Here is a 22,547-nt window from a genome sequence, read left to right on the forward strand (position 1 = left end):
TATATATATGTATATATATTAGTTGAGTTGCAACACTGCGCTCAAGAAAACATTTGTCTATGAAACAAATCTGTCCGTTTTATTTTACCATCATCCATGTTGGGAAATAATTCATCAAATATACGTGGATAGTGAAATGCCCCCGGCGTGTTCTTATCCAAAGCAATTGTATTCATCAGCTACAAGAAGAAGAAGATGATGATGAAGAAGAATTTGACAAGTAATTATATATGCAGATTATAAGTAAATTTCCCTGAATGCATCGGATCCTCTGGATTTAAAGACTAAGCCTTCTACATTCTTAATGAGAAATATCAGATCACTCAAGTTAAGGTCCATCGTCCCCATCGCCGATCAAGTTACAAATATCAGAACACTCCACCAGACTGCACATAAAAGAAGTTCCATAATCAGAACAAGTTTAATTAATTTAAATTAAATTTTACAGTAACACATGATGCTTGTGTCCACTCGGTTTGTTTCAACAGCCTATACATTTCATCGCAATTTTTCTCTCATGTGCAATAAATAAGAAAATTTAGTAAAATTAGTTATCAGCTAAATTAGTTCACAATCTTCAAAACTCTCCTTTATTAGTTATTAAACAAAAGTTGGCTAATAAATAAGAAAATTTCTAACTTCATTGGACGGGAAGAAAGTTGGTGTTAATATGAAGAGCTCAAAGGTGCTCGATGATCCAAGAACGAAGAAGAAGACGCAAGGTATTTCTGATCTCGAATCCTAGTAAGTGCATAATCGCTTGGGTTGTTTGAGGGAGAGATTGATGAGGTTTGAGTGCATGGGTTGCTCGGGTTTTAAGCATTGTACTCTGTATATTTTACCTTGTTTGTTTTGGTTTCTGATTTGCAATGGTTGTGATGTCCTTGAGCATGTATTATGTAAATCCCTTGATTATTATTTTAGTGGATTGACTAGAGGCGGAACCTCTGCTGTGAGTAGGATTCTTTTGAATCCGAACACGTATAAGCATTGTGTTCTTCGTTTTCTTTCGTTTAGTCTTGGTTATTTGTGGATCATGGTACTTCTCTTGGTCTTGGCCTTGTGGCTGTGTGTTTGTTCATAGGAGATTTCTCAACAAGTGGTATCAAAACCGGAGTTGGCTTTGAGATCAGAGGAGCTGGATCGAAGGCGATTGGAAGAACTGAAGGCCGCGACGTTCGGAGAAGATCGTCGGTCGCAACTGATTCCAATTTGGTAAGTAAGCGCGACGTATCCTTCCCCCCCCCCCCCCCCCTTGCCCTAACTTTTCCTTTCTAGTCTGTTTGATGATATATTGGTTAAAGCTATGACTCTTGAATCGTTTTGGTTTTGTTTTTCTAGGTTGACTTTCTACCACATGATTTTTGTGTTGTCTTGTTTTCGACCTAAGGGCATATAGTAATCAAGAATAAAGATCAAACGAATGAAATCTGTCTTTCAATTTTTGTTAGTCCGATTGTATGCTTTAAAGTTTTCATTTAAGCTCTGTTGATTCTGTTCATCGTTGGGGTGTTTAGTTACTGTTCCTGTAGCTGTGTGATATATGCTATGCCCCTATGTTGTTGTTCTTGATTGGTTTTTTGTTTGAGTTATTAGCGTAGGCTGTGATTCCTTCTTGTTGGGTATTTCCTGTTGATTTTTGCAAGGGTTGAGAAAGTGTAAAGAACAGTGATTAATCCATCCATTTTTTTTTTTCTTCGATCTGTTTTCTGTTTTTGCCTCATGTTTCTATATGATTTATTGCAAGATTAATTAGGGATTGAAGCATGAATTACTCCCTGTTGTAAGTATAAATCACTTGTTTGTTTGGGAAAGTTTGTAAGGTTGATTATGTGTAATTGTTTGGTGTATTTTGGAAACATTGCAATCTAATCATTTCACTGTTCTCAATTACATCTTTGTTGTTGTACGTGTTCTGTGTTGTTGTCTATTGGCTTGTATTTTTTTTTTTTTTTCTTGTTGGTTCTTTGTTTTTCCTTGAAAGAACAAAACCAAAGATGGCACCTATTAAGGTGGAACTTGAAGAGTTCAATGGCCATGGAAACTTCAGCATGTGACAGAACAGAAAGAAGAAAAGAAGGCAGGTAATCCGAGGAGAAGGTATGGAATGACTTAAGAGTCTAAGTAAATTGTTAAGTCTCTATGTATTGGTAGGGCTGTTTATTTTTGGAGTCTAGAGTTAAGCATGTTATGCATGAATGAATTTGTTTAGGTTAGTAACCTAGAGGGTTGTATGAATCCTGTTTTATGGTATGGGTTAGAGTTTCCCATAGATGCTTGTGTTTTGATTCCCATGGGTTGTAAGTTGCTTTCTCTGTCTCTTTATTGGGAGCTATTCCAAGTTCCTAATTTTTGTTTAGGACCTGATATTTCTTTCTTTGTTAGTGGATATTCTGGAGAGATTTTGGGGATTCTTCCTTAGGCGTAAAAGTGAATCTTTTGAGAAGTTTAAGGAGTGAAAAATCTTTAAATATTGAACAAGAAAGAGGATTAAGTTTTAAAACTGATGTAGGTCTAGATGTTGATGTGTGCCTGGTCTTGTAGTATTAGACGAACCTGAACTAACTTATGATTTTAGTTTGAGATGGAAATTTGTCAGTCTTAAGGTAGAACCTTAGGAAATTTCCGTGTCTAATGAAAGTCCTAGAGTTAGCCTTGATATCCTGTTTATAGGAGTCTTGATAGAGGTTCATGTTGCTCTTAGTGAGGCATGTATTAGTCGAGTCTATCTCGAGTTATAAGTTTGAGCAAGCTGTGTCGTTGTTCAATGTGCTCTTGTTGTAGTTGGGAGAGTTGCAGGGGTCTCTGGTCAAGTCCACTATTAATCCATTCTTGAATCAAGGTGGAATTTCTTAATATTTGTGATTCAAAATGATTTGGGTTGGGCTTGCTTATTTAAAGCCCCACAAGCCCAAGCCCAAGCCCGTGTCTTGCTCCCTTTCTTGTTATTCCCATTCATGTCCCTTGGCCCATGTATATAAAGTCTGGCATTTGGAGGAAAATCAGTGTGCAACAGTCACAAAGAAGCCCTAATCGGGTAACAAGAATGCGCACAGAGATAGAGGGCAGAACGGAGAAGCTCGCGAAGAGCTCGAAGGTGCTCGATGATCCAAGAACGAAAAAGAAGACGCAAGGTATTTCCGATCTCGAATCCCAGTAAGTGCATAATCACTTAGGTGGTTTGAGGGAGAGATTGGTGAGGTTTGAGTGCATAGGTTGCTCGGGTTTTGAGCATTGTACTCTGTATATTTTGCCTTGTTTGTTTTGGTTTCTGATTTGCGATGGTCGTGATGTCCTTGCGCATGTATTATGTAAATCTTTTGATTATTATTTTAGTGGATTGACTAGAGGCGGAACCTCTGCCATGAGTAGGATTCTTTCGAATCCGAACACGTATATGCGTTGTGTTCTTCGTTTTCTTTCGTTTAGTTTTGGTTATTTGTGGATCTTGGTACTTCTCTTGGTTTTGGCCTTATGGCTGTGTGTTTGTTCACAGGAGATTTCTCAACAGTTGGGGATCTTTTCAAGGTGTTTTTTTCAGAGCAACTGCAACAAGAAGATTATAGATACCTGTCATTGTCATCTTGAACATAAACAAATGAAATCAAGCTATTCTAAGACCCACCATAAATACACCAGCAAGCAAGCTATTCTACTGAAAAAGAGAACTCTATGAAGTTGAAATGAACAGGGTATATGTTGAATGAAATGGGAGACAAAGGTTGGAGGCTACAAATGTGCTGGAAAAGTGGGAGGATTGCTCAGAAATGAAAAACGAGATTTTGAGCTGGGAAAGCTGAAGAGACAAAGCCAACCAATGGAGTGTTCAGTGTCTTTCACCAAACATGCAGCCCCTTGACCATACAAGGGCAAAAGTTGGAATGTGTGAATTCCTCCAGTATTCTTTGCCTTGTGTGTGCATGAAAGTGATGTTGCAACTGTAAGTTGCTGTTGTATTGTAGTGTGGCACAGCTGAGTAGTTGTGTCATGCTTGCTGTGTTGGAGCAAAAGGTGAAGGGCTGAGGCTTGTGTTGCGGTGTTTACTCTAGCTGCATTCTTATTTTGGTAAGAACATTGTCACGTCTCATTGTTGTGGTTCACGCATATGATTTGGCTTGCACAAGATTGAATGACATGATTCAGTCATGCATGTTTTATATGCTGTAACATGGTACAATGTGCAAACTGTTTTTGGAGATACGAGTCTGGGAACAAGTCAACAATCATGGGATAGAGTGACTCAGGTCTAGACTTTTCCATGGGTATTGACTACTGAGGTTGACCTATCACAGGAAGGAGTAACTAGGACACTGACCAACTATCACAATTAATTTTTGAACCAGTAACTGAGGCCTCAACAAAGCTTTTTACTCCTCAAACTGCCTAGGAAGGACCCTGAGCAAGTCAAGCATCTTGGGATTTTGGAAAAGTTCATGACATATCAAATCTCTTAGAGCACATAAGAGGACGCATTGCTCAGTTTGCCATTTGAATATATTTCTTTGTACATTCCATAGATTTCAAATACAATTGAGTGCAAGCCAATAAACGAAGCCAGTATTCATTCCCTTCTTCCCTTGTCTGCAAGCTCCGCACAAGCAATGGCTAATCTGCAGACTCCATCTTAACCATGCCCAGTAGTGGTGGTGGTAGTAGTAGAAGAAGAAGCAGAAAAAGATTCATTCTTCCACCCATTTCTTTCCCTTGTCTTTGAGCTCCAAATATAAAGTGGCCAACCTGCCACAGATCTCCAGCTTAATCACTCCCAGTAGAAGCATGATTCACTTCTTTGCACAGGTCCTTCCCACTTAACATTTCTTCAATACGTTTCTCTTTCTTGACATGTAATGATCATTCTCTGCTTTTTTACCAATATTATTCTTTCCCATTTTAAGTCTTTTCTCAAAAATGTGCACTTCCTAAAATTATGCATATATTGGAACTTGGTAATTCTTTTCCTATGGTAGGATCATGATTGAACTCAAACCTGAGTTAGCATTAGTTATTTGTGTTTGTTCCTTGCTAGTGGATCTTCATCTTCTGTTAACAGGTGTTGCTCCACATTATTGGGGTGGAAATGTAAAAGCCAGAAGCATCCAGCTGAACCTATATATATCTCGCACATTTGTTTTGTGGATTGGGTAGCAACAATAAGGCCCCTTTGTGACTAGGTCAAGGGTTCAAGATGTGGAAAAAAAGCAAGTGCAAAGGCTACATACAAAAACAATTCTCCTCAACCATCTTAGAGTGGGAAGCCCCGTGCACCAAAGACAGGACACACTTTATTTTGTGTATTCAGTATGTGACAATCAGCTTGGGAGTGTTTCTCTTCCATACTCTCTTTGTCTAGCCATTTGTATACAAACCCACATTTTCAGTAACCTTTAAGATGTAAACTGTAAGTGGGGATTGATTGCGTAGTGCTTAAGTGAATAAAAAGAGATCTGTTAACATGTGAAACTTTTCTAGGTACTCCTTTGCTAATGGATGTAATCATTTTGTTTACTTTAGTTGGTAAGGTTTTGTTGTAAAGGCATGGTATTCCAGATTTTGAGGAAATCTGTCTACCTAATGACAATGTCTTAGTTTATGTTTTGGCAGTATTGTGTGGCTGTAATTTCTCCATGCACTTTATATAAATATCAATGGAAAAGTAAAAATCAGTATTGCAGCAAAAATCTAGAGTGTTCTGTTTTTCTCTTCCTTATTCATGGTTTGATGGTTTCATGGTGTTATGGTATTGATTCAAAACCTAACAAGATCCAATTATTATGGTCATAACCTGATCGAGCATGTAAAGCAACTTTCAATTAACAGCATTAAGTTTGCAGTGATTCAAATATTAGCATCGATGCTAGCCTTTCCAGAAAGTTGGTGAAGATTGGTAAGAAAACCAAAAACACCAAATGTATTAAGTGAAACAATTATGCACTACATTGTATGCCAAACATGTCAGTTTAAACCTCTTAGATTGATTAAAAGCAAATGAAAACGGTGAAGATATTGGTATTTATTGGGATCAAGAATAGATCCAAGGGTAAGAACATTTACCAGTATTGACGACTTCGGAATCCTTGTTTGAACACCACCAGTGGTCTGCACATTCGAGAGGAGAATGCAATCAAACTACATGCTTGACAGAAAATTGACAATACCCAGTATGTTCTTGGCTCACCTTCTGTTTTCTTCCTTCTTCATGCTATTATGAAACATGGTATTTGTTGCTATATGTTGCATATGGTTAAGGAATTGGTTATTAATTTTCCATGCATAACATTCACTATAGAAATGTGGTAACCTCTGATGGGGAGACACTTAATCAGCCTTAACAATATAAAGAATAAAAATCTTGTGGGCCCATGTCAAATTATATATGATATAACAACTGTGAGTATCTGAATCAACTATGATGTACCTTTCAATCACTCACAGTATCAAGTACGGGCATAGACATGAGATATAGAAACAAGACTATATGTGTTGAGCCGAGCGGAAGACTCAAACAAACCAAATTAAACAAACCTTTACAGAATCCAAAAGTGCTTCGGCAGAACAGAAAATATTAAACACACTTACGCAATCAAAAAACGCAAGCAAACCAGAACATAAAGAAGAACAGAAATAGAAAGAGGACACAACAAATTTACCGTGGCTCACCCAAATGGACTACGTCCACGTTGAGCTCAGGAAGAAAAAGCTCACTGCACTATATCAAGTAGGGTTACATTAAATCCGAACATACAAAATGTACATCAATGATTCTTCTAACAAAATAGCCTCACAATCATCAAATACAGATTAGAAGCAAACCTAAGAACCAGAGATTACAACGAGAATAGAATGCAACAAGAATGGAAGCTATTCTCACCAAGAAACCCTCCTTCGATTAATCTCCCTCTTTCCCTTCTCTTTTCTGCGATATTTTCCGTCTACCTACAATCTCGAGGCATTGTTGAATTTATATGAAAATTGAGTGGCCGAGATTAGATCTGATAAAGGCAACATCGACGGCCATAAAGAGATTGTATAACACGATTAACAAAAAAGCCAAAGGATAGATAAAGGCGTCGGGCAAAGGCTTGCAGCCTTGATGGTTGCCAACTTTACCCTCCAATCAAGATGGCATCGTTTTGATGCTTCACCCACAACAATCTCCACCTTGAAGCATCAAAAGGAGGATGAACCCAATACCCAGAAGATAGTGCAGCATGCTTCAATTTCTTACCATTATAGCTCTTGTCAATTGAAGAATCAACTAACTTCAATGTGCAGCAAGCCCAAGCAGTGCTTGAACTTGACTGTAGACAGAGTCTTGGTCCCCACATCAGCTGGATTATCCTCGATTGAAACCTTTTTAATAACCACAGTTCCATTTGTTACCAGTTCTCGGACAAAGTGATACTTAACCTCAACATGCTTAGTCCTCTCATGATATACTGGATTTTTACAGAAGTGGATAGCACTTTGACTATCCAAGAACACCACTGAAGCAAATTGATTTCCCTAAGGAGGCCTTGAAGCCATATGGCTTTTTTAAAGGCATCAGTAATGGCCACGTACTCTGCCTCAGTGGAAGACAATGTAACCAGAGGCTGCAATTGTGACTTCCAACTGATGCAGTTACCTCCCAATGTAAAGAAGTAAGCTGTAGTGGATTTCCTGGAGTCTTTATCACTTGCAAAATCTGAATCTACATATCCCACAAGATCAAGATTATCATATCTTCTTTTATAACACAAACCAATGTTGACAGAACCATTAATATATCTAAACAAGTATTTCAAGGCATCCCAATGAGGTTTCCCAGGGTTTGACATGTATCTACTTAGTAAGGAAATTGAATGAGCAAAGTCAAGCCTGGTACTAATCATAGAATACATAATGGTTCCTATTGCATTTTCATAAGGTACGTTTTTCATCTTAATGATTTCAGAATTTGAAGTGGGACACTGGGCTTTAGAAAGCAAAAAATGACCAGCTAAAGGGACCGATACAAATTTACAATTATTCATTCCAAATCTTTGCACAACTTTTAACAAGTAATCATGTTGTTGTATTTTTAAACTGAAATTGCTTCTATTTCTTTCTATTTTCATTCCTAGAATCTTCTTAGCATGCCCTAAGTCCTTCATATCAAATTTCATGTTTAACATAGATTTTAATTCACTGATTTTGAACTTGAATTTGCTAATTAACAGAATATCATCTACATATAGCAACAAATAGATGGGAATATCTGAAAGGGTAAAATAGAAGCAAATATCATACTGACTCCTAACAAAACCAATTTCTGATACAAAATGGTCAAATTTCTTGTACCATTGTCTAGGTAACTGTTTTAGGCCATACAATGATTTCTTTAATAAACAAACATGCTGAGGTTTAATTGAATCAATATATCCAACAGGCTGAACCATATATATTTGTTCATCTAAGTCACCATGCAGGAAGGCAGTTTTAACATCTAGTTGTTCAAATTTTAAATCAAAATGAATAGTAACAACAAGCATTAAACGAATAGTTTTAAACTTGACAACTGGAGAAAATATTTCATTATAATCTATTCCCTCTCTTTGGGTAAAACCCTTTGCAACTAACTTTGCTTTGTATTTAATTAGTTTAGAGGGTGACATACCTTCCTTTAATTTGTACAACCACTTAAATTGAATTAACTTTTGATTCGGGAACAAGTTCTCAAGTTCTATTTGCAGCAAGGGATGCCATTTCTTCATCCATGGCTTGCTGCCATCTAACACTGTCTTGAGAGTTGACAGCCTCCTCATAAGTAGAAGGCTCACTATCTCTCAATTCATAACCAGCAACCAAAGCACAATATACTAAGTCTGAATAAGCATATCTAGAGGGTGGTCTTACCACCCTCCTACTCCTATCCCTGGCTAGTTGATAGTCACTAAGATCCTGTTGGGGAACATTAGTTTGTTCCTCCTCAATCTCCGGGTCATCTGTTTGTTCCTCTTGATCAGAAATGTGATCAGAGGTATGATTAGTAGGGGATGAAACATCCCCCAAATTTGGTTCAGATATAGCTGGAGCATCAAACATGTTATTTCCTATAGTTGGTTGCTCCACCTAAATTTGAGTATCCTTTAGAATAGTATGATCATCTAGTTTTCTCTTATCATTAGATTTTTCTGTGTTTGTTATCTTACAAGGGAATTTAGTTTCATTGAATATAACATCTCTACTAATGATTATCCTAACTCCACCTGAATCCCTATCCCATAGCCTATATCCCTTAGTACCTTCTTGGTAGCCTACAAACACACATTTTTTGGATCTGGGTTCTAACTTTCCTTCAGATTGATGAACTTAGAAATTATCAAAGACAATGTCTTGATTGAATTAATGAATGAATGTGTACAATATCCTCTTATAAGGAGAGGATTATTAGCAAAGAAGGAAAGAAAAAATAGACAGCATCCTACCATCCTAATTTACATTATTCTCTTTCTATATTTACACAATATTTACATAAAACACTGATCCTAGAGATCAGCCTTAATTGAGCATAATTCCAGCACTTCCCCTCAAGCTGGTTTGTAGATATCGTCCATAGCCAGCTTGCCAATAAGTTTATCAAACTGCTTCTTGTGAAGACCCTTAGTTAGAATATCAGCAATTTGTTCAGTTGTTGAAAGGTATGGCATGCATATTACTCTAACATCGATCTTCTCCTTGATAAAATGTTTGTCCACCTCTATATGTTTTGTACGGTCATGCAACACTGGATTATGAGCTATAGAGATGGTAGCCTTGTAATCACAATAGACTTTTATAGGTACTGAATGAGGAAACTTCAGTTCTTCAAATATTCATTTGATCCACATTCCCTCACAAATTCCATGGGCAACAGCTCTAAACTCTGCTTCTACACTACTTCTAGCCACTACATTTTGTTTTTTGCTTCGCCAGCTGACTAGATTACCCCCAACAAAAGAACAGTAGCCCGAGGTAGATCTCCTATCATTAACACTTCCTGCCCAATCTGCATCAATGTAAATCTCAACTTGCAGGTGACCATGTTTCTTGAACATTAACCCTTTGTCAGGTGTCCCTTTTAGATACCTTAGGATTCTATAGACCACCTCGAAATGCTCTAGCCCTGGTGAGTGCATAAACTGACTTGCCATACTAACTACAAAAGCAATATCAAGCCGCGTATGAAACAAGTAGATTAACCTGCCCACAAGTCTCTGATATTGTTCTCTGTCCTTCACTTCATCAGCTTTAGCAGCCTGTAGTTTCACATTAGGCTCAATGGGAGTCTCCGACATCCTGCAACCGAGCAAACTTGTTTCTCCAAGAAGATCAAGAACATATTTTCTTTGATTGACAAAAATACATTCTTTGGATCTTGCAAACTCCATCCCAAGAAAGTATTTTAGACTTCCCAGGTCCTTAATTTGGAACTCCTTCGGAAGTTTCAGCTTAAGGGTTCCTAACTCTGTCTCATCATCACCAGTTAAAATAATATCATCAACATAAACAATCAAAATTACAACTTTACCAACTTTTGAGTGTTTATAAAATATAGTGTGATCTGCCTGACTCTGAAGGAAGCCATAACTGGTAACTGCCTTTCCAAAACGTTCAAACTATGCTTTTGGTGACTGTTTGAGACTATACAAGGATTTCTTCAGTCCATACTTTGTCACTCCCAAGTTTCTTTTCGAATCTCGGAGGCAAACTCATGAAGACCTCTTCTTCAAGATCACCATTAAGAAATGCATTTTTGACATCAAGCTGGTGTAGAGGCCAATCTGAATTTACTACAAGAGACAATAAGACTCTGATAGAGTTTATTTTAGCAACAGAAGCAAAAGTCTCCTGGTAGTCAATTCCATAAGTCTGGGTGAAGCCCTTAGCCACAAGTCTGGCTTTGTACCTATCAACACTTCCATCAGCCTTACACTTTATTGTAAACACCCATTTACACCCTACTATTTTCTTGTCTTTGGGCATATTAGAATTGCGATTACATTATGATAAGTTCCCTGGTGATAAAGGTAAATGTTATGAATTTGAATTTGTTTCAAATTTATTAACATTTGAATTTTAACAATAATGGGATAAGTAATTAGAATTTGAATGAGATTCAAATTCCGATAAAGCCATGTCTATCTGTATCTTTGTGATACCTATAAATAGACATAGAGGCTAATGGAAAAACAACAAAAATCAGAATCAGTTTCTAATCGCTCATATACTGTCTTCGGCATCACCATTCGAGCCTTGGACGAACAAGGGGTGGACGGATAAAAAAGCTTTTATAGTTTTCTTCCACGGAGGTTGTTAGACAAATCATTTTCGATATTCCGCTGCGATTCAGGTATTTTACATACCGCTTTGCTATTTGATCTAAAAGTTCTACAGGGCAAATAAACTATCTCCCAAGTGCCACTTCGCCTCAGAGCATTCATCTCCTCTATGATTGCTAATTTCCAATTCGGATCATCCAAATCTTCCTGTATATTCCTTGGAACAAACAAGTGTGAAATTCTAGATATGAAAGCTTTATGATTTTTTGATAGTCTATGGTAAGAGAGATATTTTGCAATAGGATGCTTAGTGCAACTTCTGACACCTTTCCTAATGGCTATAGGAACATCGAGATCAAGAATAGTAGAAGAATCAACTGGGGAACTATTGGACACAGTTGAAGGAAGTAAACTAGAAGTTGAAATGGGATTTCTTGAACTTACAGTGCCACTGCTCGGGTTTTCAAACTGGTTTTGTGCAGAGTTGATATTCAAGTCTTTGTTCCTTTGATGAAATCTCTGCCTAGTATAAACCTGAAGCTCGGAATTCAGATCATGATGGTCAGTCTGTAGTACTTCTCCCCCTGTACGAGAAACCTTTTCACTGGGCACCAAAGAACTAGAACGAGAACCAGAATCTCCTAAGTGACCATTATTAGAACCATGTGGCTCTTGAGTAGGACAAATTGCATTTGGAAGTGGGACAAAAACATCCCAAAAATTATCTTCAACTCCATGTTTCTCCCCCTGAAGAGAATTTTGGGAAAAATATGGTTGTTTTTCAAAAAACGAAACATCCATACTGGTAAAGAATTTTTTTGTGTGAGGATCATAACACTTATAGCCTTTTTGACGTGAGACATAACCCCAAAAAACACATTTGACAGCCCTAGGGTCAAGTTTGGAACGAAAGTGATTAGGTATATGAACATACACAGTACATCCAAAAACTTTGATAGGAAGATCCGAATGTAACCGAGTGTGGGGAAACACTTCTTTCAAGCACTCAAGGGGGGTTTTGTACTTTAATACTTTAGTGGGCATCCTGTTTATCAAATAGGACGCCGTTAAAACAGCTTCACCCCATAAATATTTCAGAATATGCATAGAAAACATTATGGCACGGGCGACTTTGAGTAAATGTTTGTTTTTAGGTTCAACAATGCCATTCTGTTGAGGAGTATTCCGACAAGTAGATGTGTGGTGAATACCTTTTGTTTTCAAAAAATCCCCCAAGTGCTCATTAAAATACTCGGTGCCATTGTCAGAGTGTAAAATACCAATTTTGGTTTGAAATTGATTTTCAATCATAGTGTAAAAATTTTTAAATAAGTATTCCACTTCAAATTTTGTTTGCATCAAATAAATCCAGCACAAACGTGTATGATCATCAATAAAGCTAACATACCATCGTTTTCTAGAAAGAGTAGAAATTTTGGATGGACCCCAAACATCACTATGAATTATATAAAAAGTTTTGGAAGCATGGTAAGGTCTTGGTAAATATGTAGAACGATGATTTTTTGCCAAGATGCAACTGTCACATTGAAAAAGTAAATAATCTATTCCTTTAAACAAATCAGGAAATAAATGTTTCAAATAGGCAAAACTAGGATGGCCAAGTCTAAGATGCCATAGCATAATTGTGTCTGGAACAGGAATTGAACTAGTACTACTCAAGCCCTGAGCTTGTTTATTACTAACAGAGATTTCATCAAAGTAGTAAAGACCTTCAATCATCCTAGCACGCCCAATCATCGTCCCCAAAGTCTGGTCCTAAAATTCACAATGAGAGTCAAAGAAAGTAACACGACAATTAGAATCTTTGCATAGTTTACTAATAGACAAAAGATTGCAGGCTAAGTTAGGAACAAGAAGGACAGAGGTGAGATTAATATTCTCAATTAGTTTAATAAGCCCTTTGCCTGCAATGGGGGAAAGACTACCATCAGCAATTCTAATTTTTTCATTGCTAGAGCAAGGAGAATAGGTATTAAAAAAATGAGAAGAACTAGTCATATGATCGGAGGCTCAAGAATCTATCACTCATGGAGAGAAATGAAGACAAAAAATGGCATTAGGTTTTCTACCTGTGTGTGCCAAGGAAACACTAGGAATAACAGATGAGGAATTGGATTTTAACAGCTGCAAGAGTTGATTGATTTGCTCTTTGTTGAAGGGACCAGTATCAACCCCATTGGCAGTAGGGACCCCATGATGGCTCTTTTCTCCTTGCTTACTGCTCTTCCAATTAGTCGGTTTGCCATGAAGTTTCCAACAAGTCTCACGAGTATGGCGTGGCTTGTTACAATGGTCACACCAGACTCGAGGTCGTTCATCACTCCTACGCCGATAATTGTCAACCTTGTAGGCAGTAATTAGGGCAAAATTTTCAAGGGACTCACCAGCGGTCTTTTTTCCTAGCATGACACTCCTTCAACTTTCTTCTCTTCTAACTTCAGCAAAGACGTCACCAATAGGGGGAAGGGCAGACCGGCCAATGATCCTTCCACGCACTTCATCGAATTCGATATTGAGGCCAGCAAGAAACTTGTAAATACGATTATCTTTAACTAATTTTTTGTGGTGGTTGCAATCATCTGTAGATTTCCACTCATACGTGTTGAAGAGATCAAGATCTTGCCACAATCGCTTCAAAGAGTGAAAGTACTTAGTGACAGAATCATGTCCTTGTCAGACATCTCCCAGTTTCAGAGTCAATTCAAAAATCTGAGATTGGTTCCCCAAGTCTGAGTACATTTGATTTACATTATCCCACAACTCCTTTGCAGTAGGATAGTGTCATGACCCTATGAGTAATAAAAGGGTATTATTGTAATAGGGTAGAATAGTTTGTTAGGGATATTCTAGCAATTAATTAGGTGCACATGGCTGCATGTGCAAGGCTGTTAGGGGACAAATATGCCTATATAAGGCTGATGTAAATGGAGGGGATGTATGCTGAAAATTATTGAATTGAAATTCCATTTTCTTTCCTCTACCATTCTTCCTCTCTCGTTCTTCTTCCTCTCTTTTATGTTCTCTATTTCTCCCTCTCTTTCCCTTAATATCTCTCCCTCTAACTACTGATTTCTCCCTCCTACAATCTGATTTTCTTCGCCAATTCCTCTTTAACCTATCACGAACCCTAGGTTTGTGACAAAATCAGAGCATCGTTCCTCGACAAATTTCGTTACTGATTAAGGCTAAACGGATATCGACGGCCCAGACCATTACGACCCAAACCGGTAAGCTTCCTATAGGTGTGGCTGTGGCAGTTTTGATCAGGAACTCCATTCGGAATTCTGTGGGTGTGGCTGCTGGATCGAAAGGCACGGTGGTGCTGCAATTTTTGGGTCGAGGAGCAATTCTGACCGTTCGGGTGAGGCGAGCTGCCCACCTTGTTCGAAAGGGGATTCCGACCATTATAGAAGAATTAACCCAGAGAGAATCGAGCCCATAACCAGCGACTGAAGCAACGAGCAAGTGATTTTCGTTGGTGATTTGGAGGCGACTTGGCTGGGCGGTGTTCCAGCGACTCTGGAGATCTGGAAGGTGATTAGGTGTTGGAAGGTGTTAATCTATAAGCTAGCAAGCCCCCTCAGTTCAGAATTGGAAGGCGCAGCAGGTGAGTGTCAACTCAGATCTGAAGGAGAGCTGCGACGGAGTCGAACCATTTCAGTAGTGCGATCGGAGCCTACCGCGATCGTAATTGGATCCCGAGGATTTGTCGATCAAGGCGAACTCAAGGAGGGCAGTGGTCCTCCAGCCTGTGGTCGGTGATTGGGTGAGAAGAAGGAGTCAGCGGGAGGCAATTGTGAATCCGTAGCAATCGTGAGTAAAGCCTTACCATCCTCGGCCAGTCATTACGATTGGTGTGGGAGTCCATCAAAGACGGTTGGGTGAGACAAAGGAGCTGATTCTGGCGAGAAAGGAAGGCGCGAAGTGGAAGCGAGTGGGGGTAGTCATTGAATCTCAGCAAATGCACACAGAGCTTGGGCAATCTTGAATCCACTATAATCTTGTGTGGAGAGCGATCACTGCAAGAGGCTGATGGCTCGCGGCTAAGACTCCAATCTTGTCCAGAATTGAAGGCGAGCAAGTCAGGAGGATTCACGATTGGAGCTTTTGGTCGGTGATTGGGTGGCGACCAGTGCAAGGAGGAATTGCAAGAAGAAGGGTAGTTCAAGTTATATAACACACACACGCCCTCTCTTTTAAATGTTTTTTTTTTTTTAACTACCAAAAGATAGAATGGGAGATGAGATTAGAGCGGCAACCTTCTGATGTTAAGAGGGCCTTCTTCCCCTCGGATGCAAGTGTTGACACACTTGATGGTGCAGGACTCGGCTTTTTTGGACTTGGGTCTCTGGATCCTACCCTTCTTCTTGCAATCCCCCTGGCCCTGCTGTGACGAGCACTGCCCCCCAGATAGTGTCTGCGGTATGTTCGATAGGGTCTCCTCCTCCGGCTCCGCTTGTTGTTGTTGTTGGGATATTCCAACTCCAACCTCAAATGCAATGCTACTTGTTGTACCTACCACTATCCAAAACATTAATGCTGCTGCAGCTGCTGATGTTGTCACAAACCCCCCAATTACTGCCCGGCGCCGGCGGATGCCTTGGCCGGCGCTCCAAAAGCACCTGGGCCTTAAACTTCCGCCGCAACTCAAAATGATGTCGCTGCTGTTCATGTGGCTGCCGTTTATCCCTACTACTGCTTCCACTACTCCTTTCTTTTGTTGCGCCTGATGTTGATGGTATAAAAATAAGCATCCATTCTTGAACAGGGTGGTCCAAGTAGCCCCATAAAGTAGCATTCTTCCCCTCCCTCTTTACAGCTCTGCTCTGATATTCGCCCCTCTCTCTCTCTCTCTCTCTCTCTCTCTCACGCAGTCATCAAGTCACTCGTTCGAAGATTTGCTCTTTCTGTTTTTCTTTTTTCTTTTCAAAATTCAAACCCAAGTGGGGTGGGTTTCCACATACAGGTCTTGAACGTAGTTGGTAGCACGAGACACTCCCGCGAACCCCATTAGATTTCCCTTATCTTCTCTTCTTCAGGCACTAGCTGCAGGCATTGCAGCCCACACATTTTTGTTTTTTTTTCCCCTTTCCTTTTTACCTTTTTTTGGGCCTCTTGCTCTCTAATTCCCTCTTGCTCTCTAATTCCTCGAGCTAGATTTTCCAAACTCTGCTCAACAATCACTTCCCATGTTGACTTTGGTATCCTCCTCGCTGCATAAGTGACATACATTCAGCCACGTCTGAAATCATTGTATAAATAAGAACATTAAAAAAATCAAATCAACAATGTTATGAGTTTAATTTCAAGATTAATCTACAAGCACCATTTACATCAATTCAGTGTGGTTTGATTTTCCTTCTATATTCAGTTATTTTTTGCATTTTCAAAATTTTAAGAAAAAAATATAAAATATTGTTTAATTGTATATTTTCATTTCAATAAAACCACACATAATTTCAAATATTTGATAATTAATGAAAATATCTGCATGGTATTTTTTATGATATCTCTTTTTTTTTTTTATCATGTTTAGTATGCGCTCTAATAAATATTTTTAGTTATTTCTCTAATTTTGACAACCACTCTTCTATTCTCTTGTAACAACTTATTAATTTAAGATGTGCAAGAATTTAATAAAAAGGAAGATTATTATACAATGAAAGTGGATTTAAGGATGTCATAGTGTTGATGATGATTCTTACTACAAGGAGTGAAGAATGATTCGCCAAGAAGGGCAAGGGTAATAATTATACACTTCTTTGGGGGAGACCCTGCCTAAGCTAACCTAGCTACTGCATAACATATACATACATATTCCTGAAGAAGAAAGTGCTCTCTCTCTCTCTCTCTCTCTCTCAAGTGTTCTTCTCTAAAACGGAGAGTGCCGGTGTCAGATAGTTATTTGCTTTGTCAGGCAAATGTGCTACCTGCAAATTAAAGATAGAAAGATAGATAGATATGATGCAGTTTGAATGTACGTCTCTACGAACAAAGACAAAATTCTTAATCAAAGGTAAGAATTTATCTAGTCTAGACAAAAAAAAGGCGTCAATTGATGCTCTTTACCAGTTCATACAGCTCCTTCCCTGGCTCAGCCACATATTCATAACATACCTGTTCAATAAATAATGTTTTAACTTATTAGCTCACTGCATCTAAAATTTACCATCTCATCTAACCAAAGATATTACAGTGGCACTCACATCGAAACTCTTGTTCCTTGCAGTTGAATCATGTAAAGCCTTCACGCATATATCAGCCACATCGGCACAGCTGATGCCCTGTATTGTTGGGTGATTGTGAGCTCAGTGGTTAGTCCAGTAAGGTCAGTCTCATCCATTGAGAAGATTTTTTTATGCTCACCTGAGAAATCCTGTTTCCTTGATCAAAGATCAGAGCACGTTGGCCACCAGGTTCTTCCTGGGAAAACTCAATTGTCAATTTTTTATGCTTTCAGCTTTGCATCAGAAACCTTCAGAAACCTCTCAGAAGAATTACCGATTGAATAATGTCTTTAAACCTTGAAAATTATTGTGTTCAGTACAATTCTTAACAAACCCCTTGGGACATAATCTCAGTACTCAAAACTACGAGAGAGAATGAAACTAATGTTGAGACCATTCAATATTCTAACATTCACTCAAATCACTTTTTCTATTCATTTCCTTTCTATATGTAATGACAACTATTCCCAACTCCATGCATGTTCAGAGAAACCTTAAACCATTCAAATCAAGTTGGCTTGTAGAAATCCGAGACTTGCGGCCTATTGTCGATAGAGTTGTTGGCATAGGCTCTTGTCTTGGCAAAGAAATTTTTTTGGATTCTTAACGCACGTGAATTGAAAATGGAAACATAGACATGCAGATTTTTTTTTTTTTTTCTTCTCTCTAATGATATAGGTGAAAGAAAGAGGAGACGAAGGCAAAGAAAATATGCCACATTTTTATCATTGGGGAGAGGGGTGTACTAGTCTATCTGATCCCCTGTTTTTTCTATTAAGATAATTTTACCTTATTACTACAAACTTACGTTGCAATATTCGAAGCTCAATCCTAAATAAGAGAAACAATTTGATTTAAGATCCACAACAACAGATTGGATAAATGTGGTGACCAAATCTTTCATTAAATGGAAAAATTATGCATGAAAAAAAAAAAAGGAACTTGACAATCTGATTTATAAATTTTAAACTGTTAATTGCTTTTTGGTAATAATCAGCCAGTTGTCTAATAGATTTACCTTTAGGGGACCTGGGCGAATGATTGTGTAACCAAGGCCTGATCTTCTTAAAGAATCTTCCCCAGCCTATCACAACAACAGATTCCATCATAGTGCGAGAAAATTTAAATGTGTGAAAATAAAATTCAAGATGGTAAGCTTTGTTGCTCCTTTGTGACTAGCAGGTCAAAGATTTAAGATCTGAGAACAGCCTTTTTATAAAGCAAATGTAAGGATGCATATAAGAACAGAACAGAAGATATGGTTTTATGAAAAATTGAACATAACAGAAGAGATGGTTTTACCTTTTTGGCTCTCAAAACCTGCTCCCTCCGAGTAGGTTCTATCCCTAGTCCTGTACATGAAACCAGAATGAAGTCTGTCTCTTGCCCAGCCTGCAGACCATTACTTATCAAATTCCATTGAAGATTGGAGCAAAACTATTTCAGATAAATCAGGATCACAAGGAAAAATATAGATGGTAAAGAAACATAAATTGGAAAAAGATTGTTCTGTTCATTCAATGTGCTACTTTGGGCACTGATAAAATGCAAATACAAATACAAATTTCTAGCACCAAAAATAAAAGATATCCACACACAACTTTATGAAACATGAACACAATCAGCAGGAATATTATTTTTTGGCAGACTCTGTAGCTTGTATAGGGAACCTAATGTAAAAGTCCAGTCAGTTTAATATCATTAACTGACCGTTGTTATTATTATTTCTTTTATCCATACTGAAAGTCATTTAATAAAAATCAATGGCTTGCCTTCTTGAGGATTAGAACCATATCATGATTTCTAAAGTGGAGAATGGTCTGCCATTTATGCTGTTTTATGGTCCAAGATCTGGCTAGTGGCACTGGTTTCAGTCCCATCCTGAGTCAATGCTAGTACATGTAAATAGACACATCCCTGCAAACCACTTATACAGGAAGACTCAAGGAGAAACAAACGTAAGGTGTTGAAGATTGTCTCGAGTTAGTGATAGGATTATGTACAGTGTTTTATATGCGGTTATGGGGTAGTTGACAAGCGAGTGGCACTCTTGTAGTATTAATTATTAGTGGAGGGCAAATCCGGTAATGTCATAACCGGCCCTAGGAAATATCACCCTATTTTCTATAAATAGGGCAAGGGGGCTGAGAGTCTAGGAATCGCATGTTCTCTTTCTGTTTTCACCAGAGCCAAGAGAGTGAGAAGGCTGTGAGTTAGAATAGTCTTGTACATTCTTGGGAAAGCTTATATTGTGGGGAGAGAAAAAGAGGGAAAGTCATGTACTGTTATCCATCAATAAAAAAGGCTACTCGATGGTGGTTTCAAGACTGGATGTAGTGCCATTCACATGGCATGAACTGTTGAGCCAAATTGCTCCAATCAATCTATTGTGTATTTTGATATTTAACAAAACATAATTTTAGTAAAACTATTTTTGGTATATTTAAATCCCCTAATGAAATTTTGATACGTCTTATGGTGGAAAACTTATTTTAAGTATTATAGTATTTTGTGTATCAAAATGAACCAAGAAACGTTATTTTTCTAAGTTTGAAAGATTAGCGCATTATAAAAGGACATATAAAAAAATATTTTTATTTTGAAAAACTATTTCTCGGTATTTTGATAACTAATATTCATTATTATTAAAATAATTTTTAATGAATTTTTCAAGAAATAAAAGGTATATATTTAGGGGATGGTAAATTCGCTAAATCCCAAATTTGTACTAAAACCAAAATTATATTTTCTTATTATTATGGATTTTGATTTTAGATATTTTTATTGAATCCAAATGAGAGGTACTTTCTTATTTACATTTATGTATTAAAATAAATTGATAGTAAAATATAAATTAAAGAAAATATGGATATTTACTTAAACTAAAGAAATGTAAATATGTTGTAATGTATACATGTCATGGATTGTATCATCAAACAAATCTAATTTTTCTAAAAATTTGGACTGAGAGTCAACTCCTTATGAGGAACAGTCGACTGTGTGTTATGCAGAGTCGAGGTAGCAAGAGCAGGTTTTGGCCAATCGACTGGGAGTCGATTGTAGGTTCAATGAGAGTTGACTGTCAGATTCGAGAGTCGACTGTGGGTGTCACGGAGTCGACTGTCAGTTAGAACAGTAACTATCAGACTCCAACGATCAGATTTTTTTAGCCATTACAAATCCATTGGAAACTCAAGTATATATATCAAGAAGAGTTTTTTGGAGAAGGCTAATGCACTATTGAGATCTATCATTCTAAAGCACACCCAAGCTCTCAAGCACTCAAGAAAAGCAATCCAAGGCCCAAGCATTAAAGATACATCATTTGAAGCCCAAGACAAAGAAGAAGAAGTTTTCTTCTTGTTGGTAATTCTTGTATCATTTGTATATTTGTTCTTGTATTCATATCTATATTAGTCCAAGTTTGTTGGACATAGGATTGTTTATTTGTATTAATTGTGGATTGTGAGTGGTATTCTAGAGCTCGTTGTAATCTAGGTAGGTTGTATTAGTTTCCAAAGTGAGCTAAGGGGAAAACCTTTGTGTTGTGTAAAAGTTTCCTAAGTGAACTTGTTGGAAAACCTAAGTGTGGTTATAGTAGAACCTCAAGTGTCGGGTTAACCTTGAGAGAGTGGACGTAGGTGTTGGAGACACTGAACCACTATATATCTTGTGTTAATATTATGGTTGTCTGTGTATTTATATTGCTATCACTCCCAAATAACATATATATTTATAACAAGTATTTTCTTTGTATAAGAAAAGCTCAAGAGTTTGAAAAGGAAAGAATTCGGCTTAATAAGTTTTTCTCTCTCAATTCACCCCCCTCTTGAGTGGCCATTGTGTGTCCAGGGACTAACATGAACCAGGATAAAAACCGATGTCTCCTCATGTGATTTGATATTTCTTTCTTGTTCTGTTTTATGCCTTTAAATTATGTTCTTTATTATCTGATATGTTGTGGTTTGTTGGCTGGTGAGTTGTGAGTGTGTTGAGTGGTGTTTGATTGGTTTCTTGGGTGTGTTTAAAGGCTGTCAGTGCTCCCAAATTTATAACATAAGGTATTGGGTTCTTGATGATTAGGGTGAAATTGTCTATGCAGTGCACATAGCAGTGTCTCTGGCAAGCACACTTCCAGATTTCCTCTTCTTCTTCATCTACTTTTCTTCTCCTGTTTATCTTCTTCTCCATACGCTTGGTTCCACATTACGAAGAGTTATAAAAAGCTAAATGGATAAAGAAAAACAAAGTAGCAATAGATGTATCATTTGACTCATTACTAATATCATTTTTGCATCAATTACTACTGAAAATCTCTAATGACAGGCTGTCAGGTTGTAATTAGCTTACCACGACAAACACTACTAGACCTTAAAGAAATATAATACTGCATGCTTCTAACTCGGGAGGCAGGCAGTATTCTTCAGAAAATAGGAAATGTATAAAATATCCAGTATCATTTGAACTTAATGTTTCCATTGGCATTTTTACAACACCAATCTACCAAAAGCTGACAAGAATGATCGAGTTGTACTATTACTGATAATTTATAAGCTGACAAGAATGATCAAGTTGAACTATTACAAATAATTTATACAATGAACTAAATGAAACACAAAAAAACTTACAGGAAGTGCCTTTATATATTCGACTACGAATTTAAAGCTTCTCAAGTCCTGTTTTGATCCAGAAGGTCCTTCGATAGGCCTCTGCAGCACGAATAATGAACATAAAATCACCATAGATCAAGTGTGTTCAGTATACTTCTATGATGACAAAGGTGTCAATCTCAATAGTGCAACTCAAGTTGTAGTCACCATACTTTGCATAAGCAGGAGGCTAGATTATAAATAATAGGTTTGATTAAGGGAGCATCAACATGTCACATGAAGCGAAAATCAACTGATCAACCAGAATTATTAGAAGGGAAAATAGTAAACAGAAAACTAGAAAGGAAGAAGCAACCAGGAAAGCAAAAAATAGCAATCAACAAATGATAACAATAATCATCAAAATTAAG

The 22,547-nt window shown here is 37.7% G+C and overlaps 2 protein-coding genes across 6 annotated transcripts in view; both read right to left on the reverse strand.

Annotated features, from left to right (window-relative positions):
* Window positions 1–60: 60 nt before the first annotated feature.
* Window positions 61–16,471, reverse strand: LOC127794573 (uncharacterized). Of its 4 annotated transcripts, none has more exons than XR_008021701.1 (4): window positions 15,560–15,691; window positions 6,176–13,055; window positions 6,052–6,096; window positions 61–386 (listed from the first exon to the last, which is right to left on the reverse strand). XR_008021701.1 is itself a non-coding variant. In XM_052325779.1 (3 exons), exons 1-3 carry the CDS (start codon window positions 16,096–16,098, stop codon window positions 329–331), a joined length of 642 nt encoding a protein of 213 aa, XP_052181739.1. In that variant the 5' UTR covers window positions 16,099–16,464; the 3' UTR covers window positions 61–328. The 4 variants fall into 4 exon arrangements, 2 of the variants coding, with proteins under 2 accessions (XP_052181739.1, XP_052181740.1); XR_008021700.1 differs by lacking the exon at window positions 61–386 and adding an exon at window positions 1,936–4,737; XM_052325779.1 differs by lacking the exon at window positions 6,176–13,055 and having other exon boundaries at window positions 15,560–16,464.
* A 461-nt stretch (window positions 16,472–16,932) lies between these two features.
* LOC127794572 (protein HIGH CHLOROPHYLL FLUORESCENCE PHENOTYPE 173, chloroplastic) overlaps window positions 16,933–22,547 on the reverse strand; it is a 28,439-nt gene continuing 22,824 nt past the window's right edge. For both annotated transcript variants that reach the window (XM_052325777.1, XM_052325776.1), the window contains 7 exons: window positions 22,156–22,236; window positions 18,830–18,919; window positions 18,546–18,611; window positions 17,667–17,723; window positions 17,507–17,584; window positions 17,370–17,417; window positions 16,933–17,230 (listed from right to left, as the gene is read on the reverse strand). In XM_052325777.1, the coding sequence (XP_052181737.1) occupies window positions 17,159–17,230; window positions 17,370–17,417; window positions 17,507–17,584; window positions 17,667–17,723; window positions 18,546–18,611; window positions 18,830–18,919; window positions 22,156–22,236 (492 nt within the window). In that variant the 3' untranslated portion in view covers window positions 16,933–17,158. The remainder of the gene's footprint in view (window positions 17,231–17,369; window positions 17,418–17,506; window positions 17,585–17,666; window positions 17,724–18,545; window positions 18,612–18,829; window positions 18,920–22,155; window positions 22,237–22,547) is intronic.

This window comes from Diospyros lotus, chromosome 2, assembly GCF_014633365.1.
Source record: "Diospyros lotus cultivar Yz01 chromosome 2, ASM1463336v1, whole genome shotgun sequence".
NCBI classification, from domain to species: Eukaryota; Viridiplantae; Streptophyta; class Magnoliopsida; order Ericales; family Ebenaceae; genus Diospyros; species Diospyros lotus.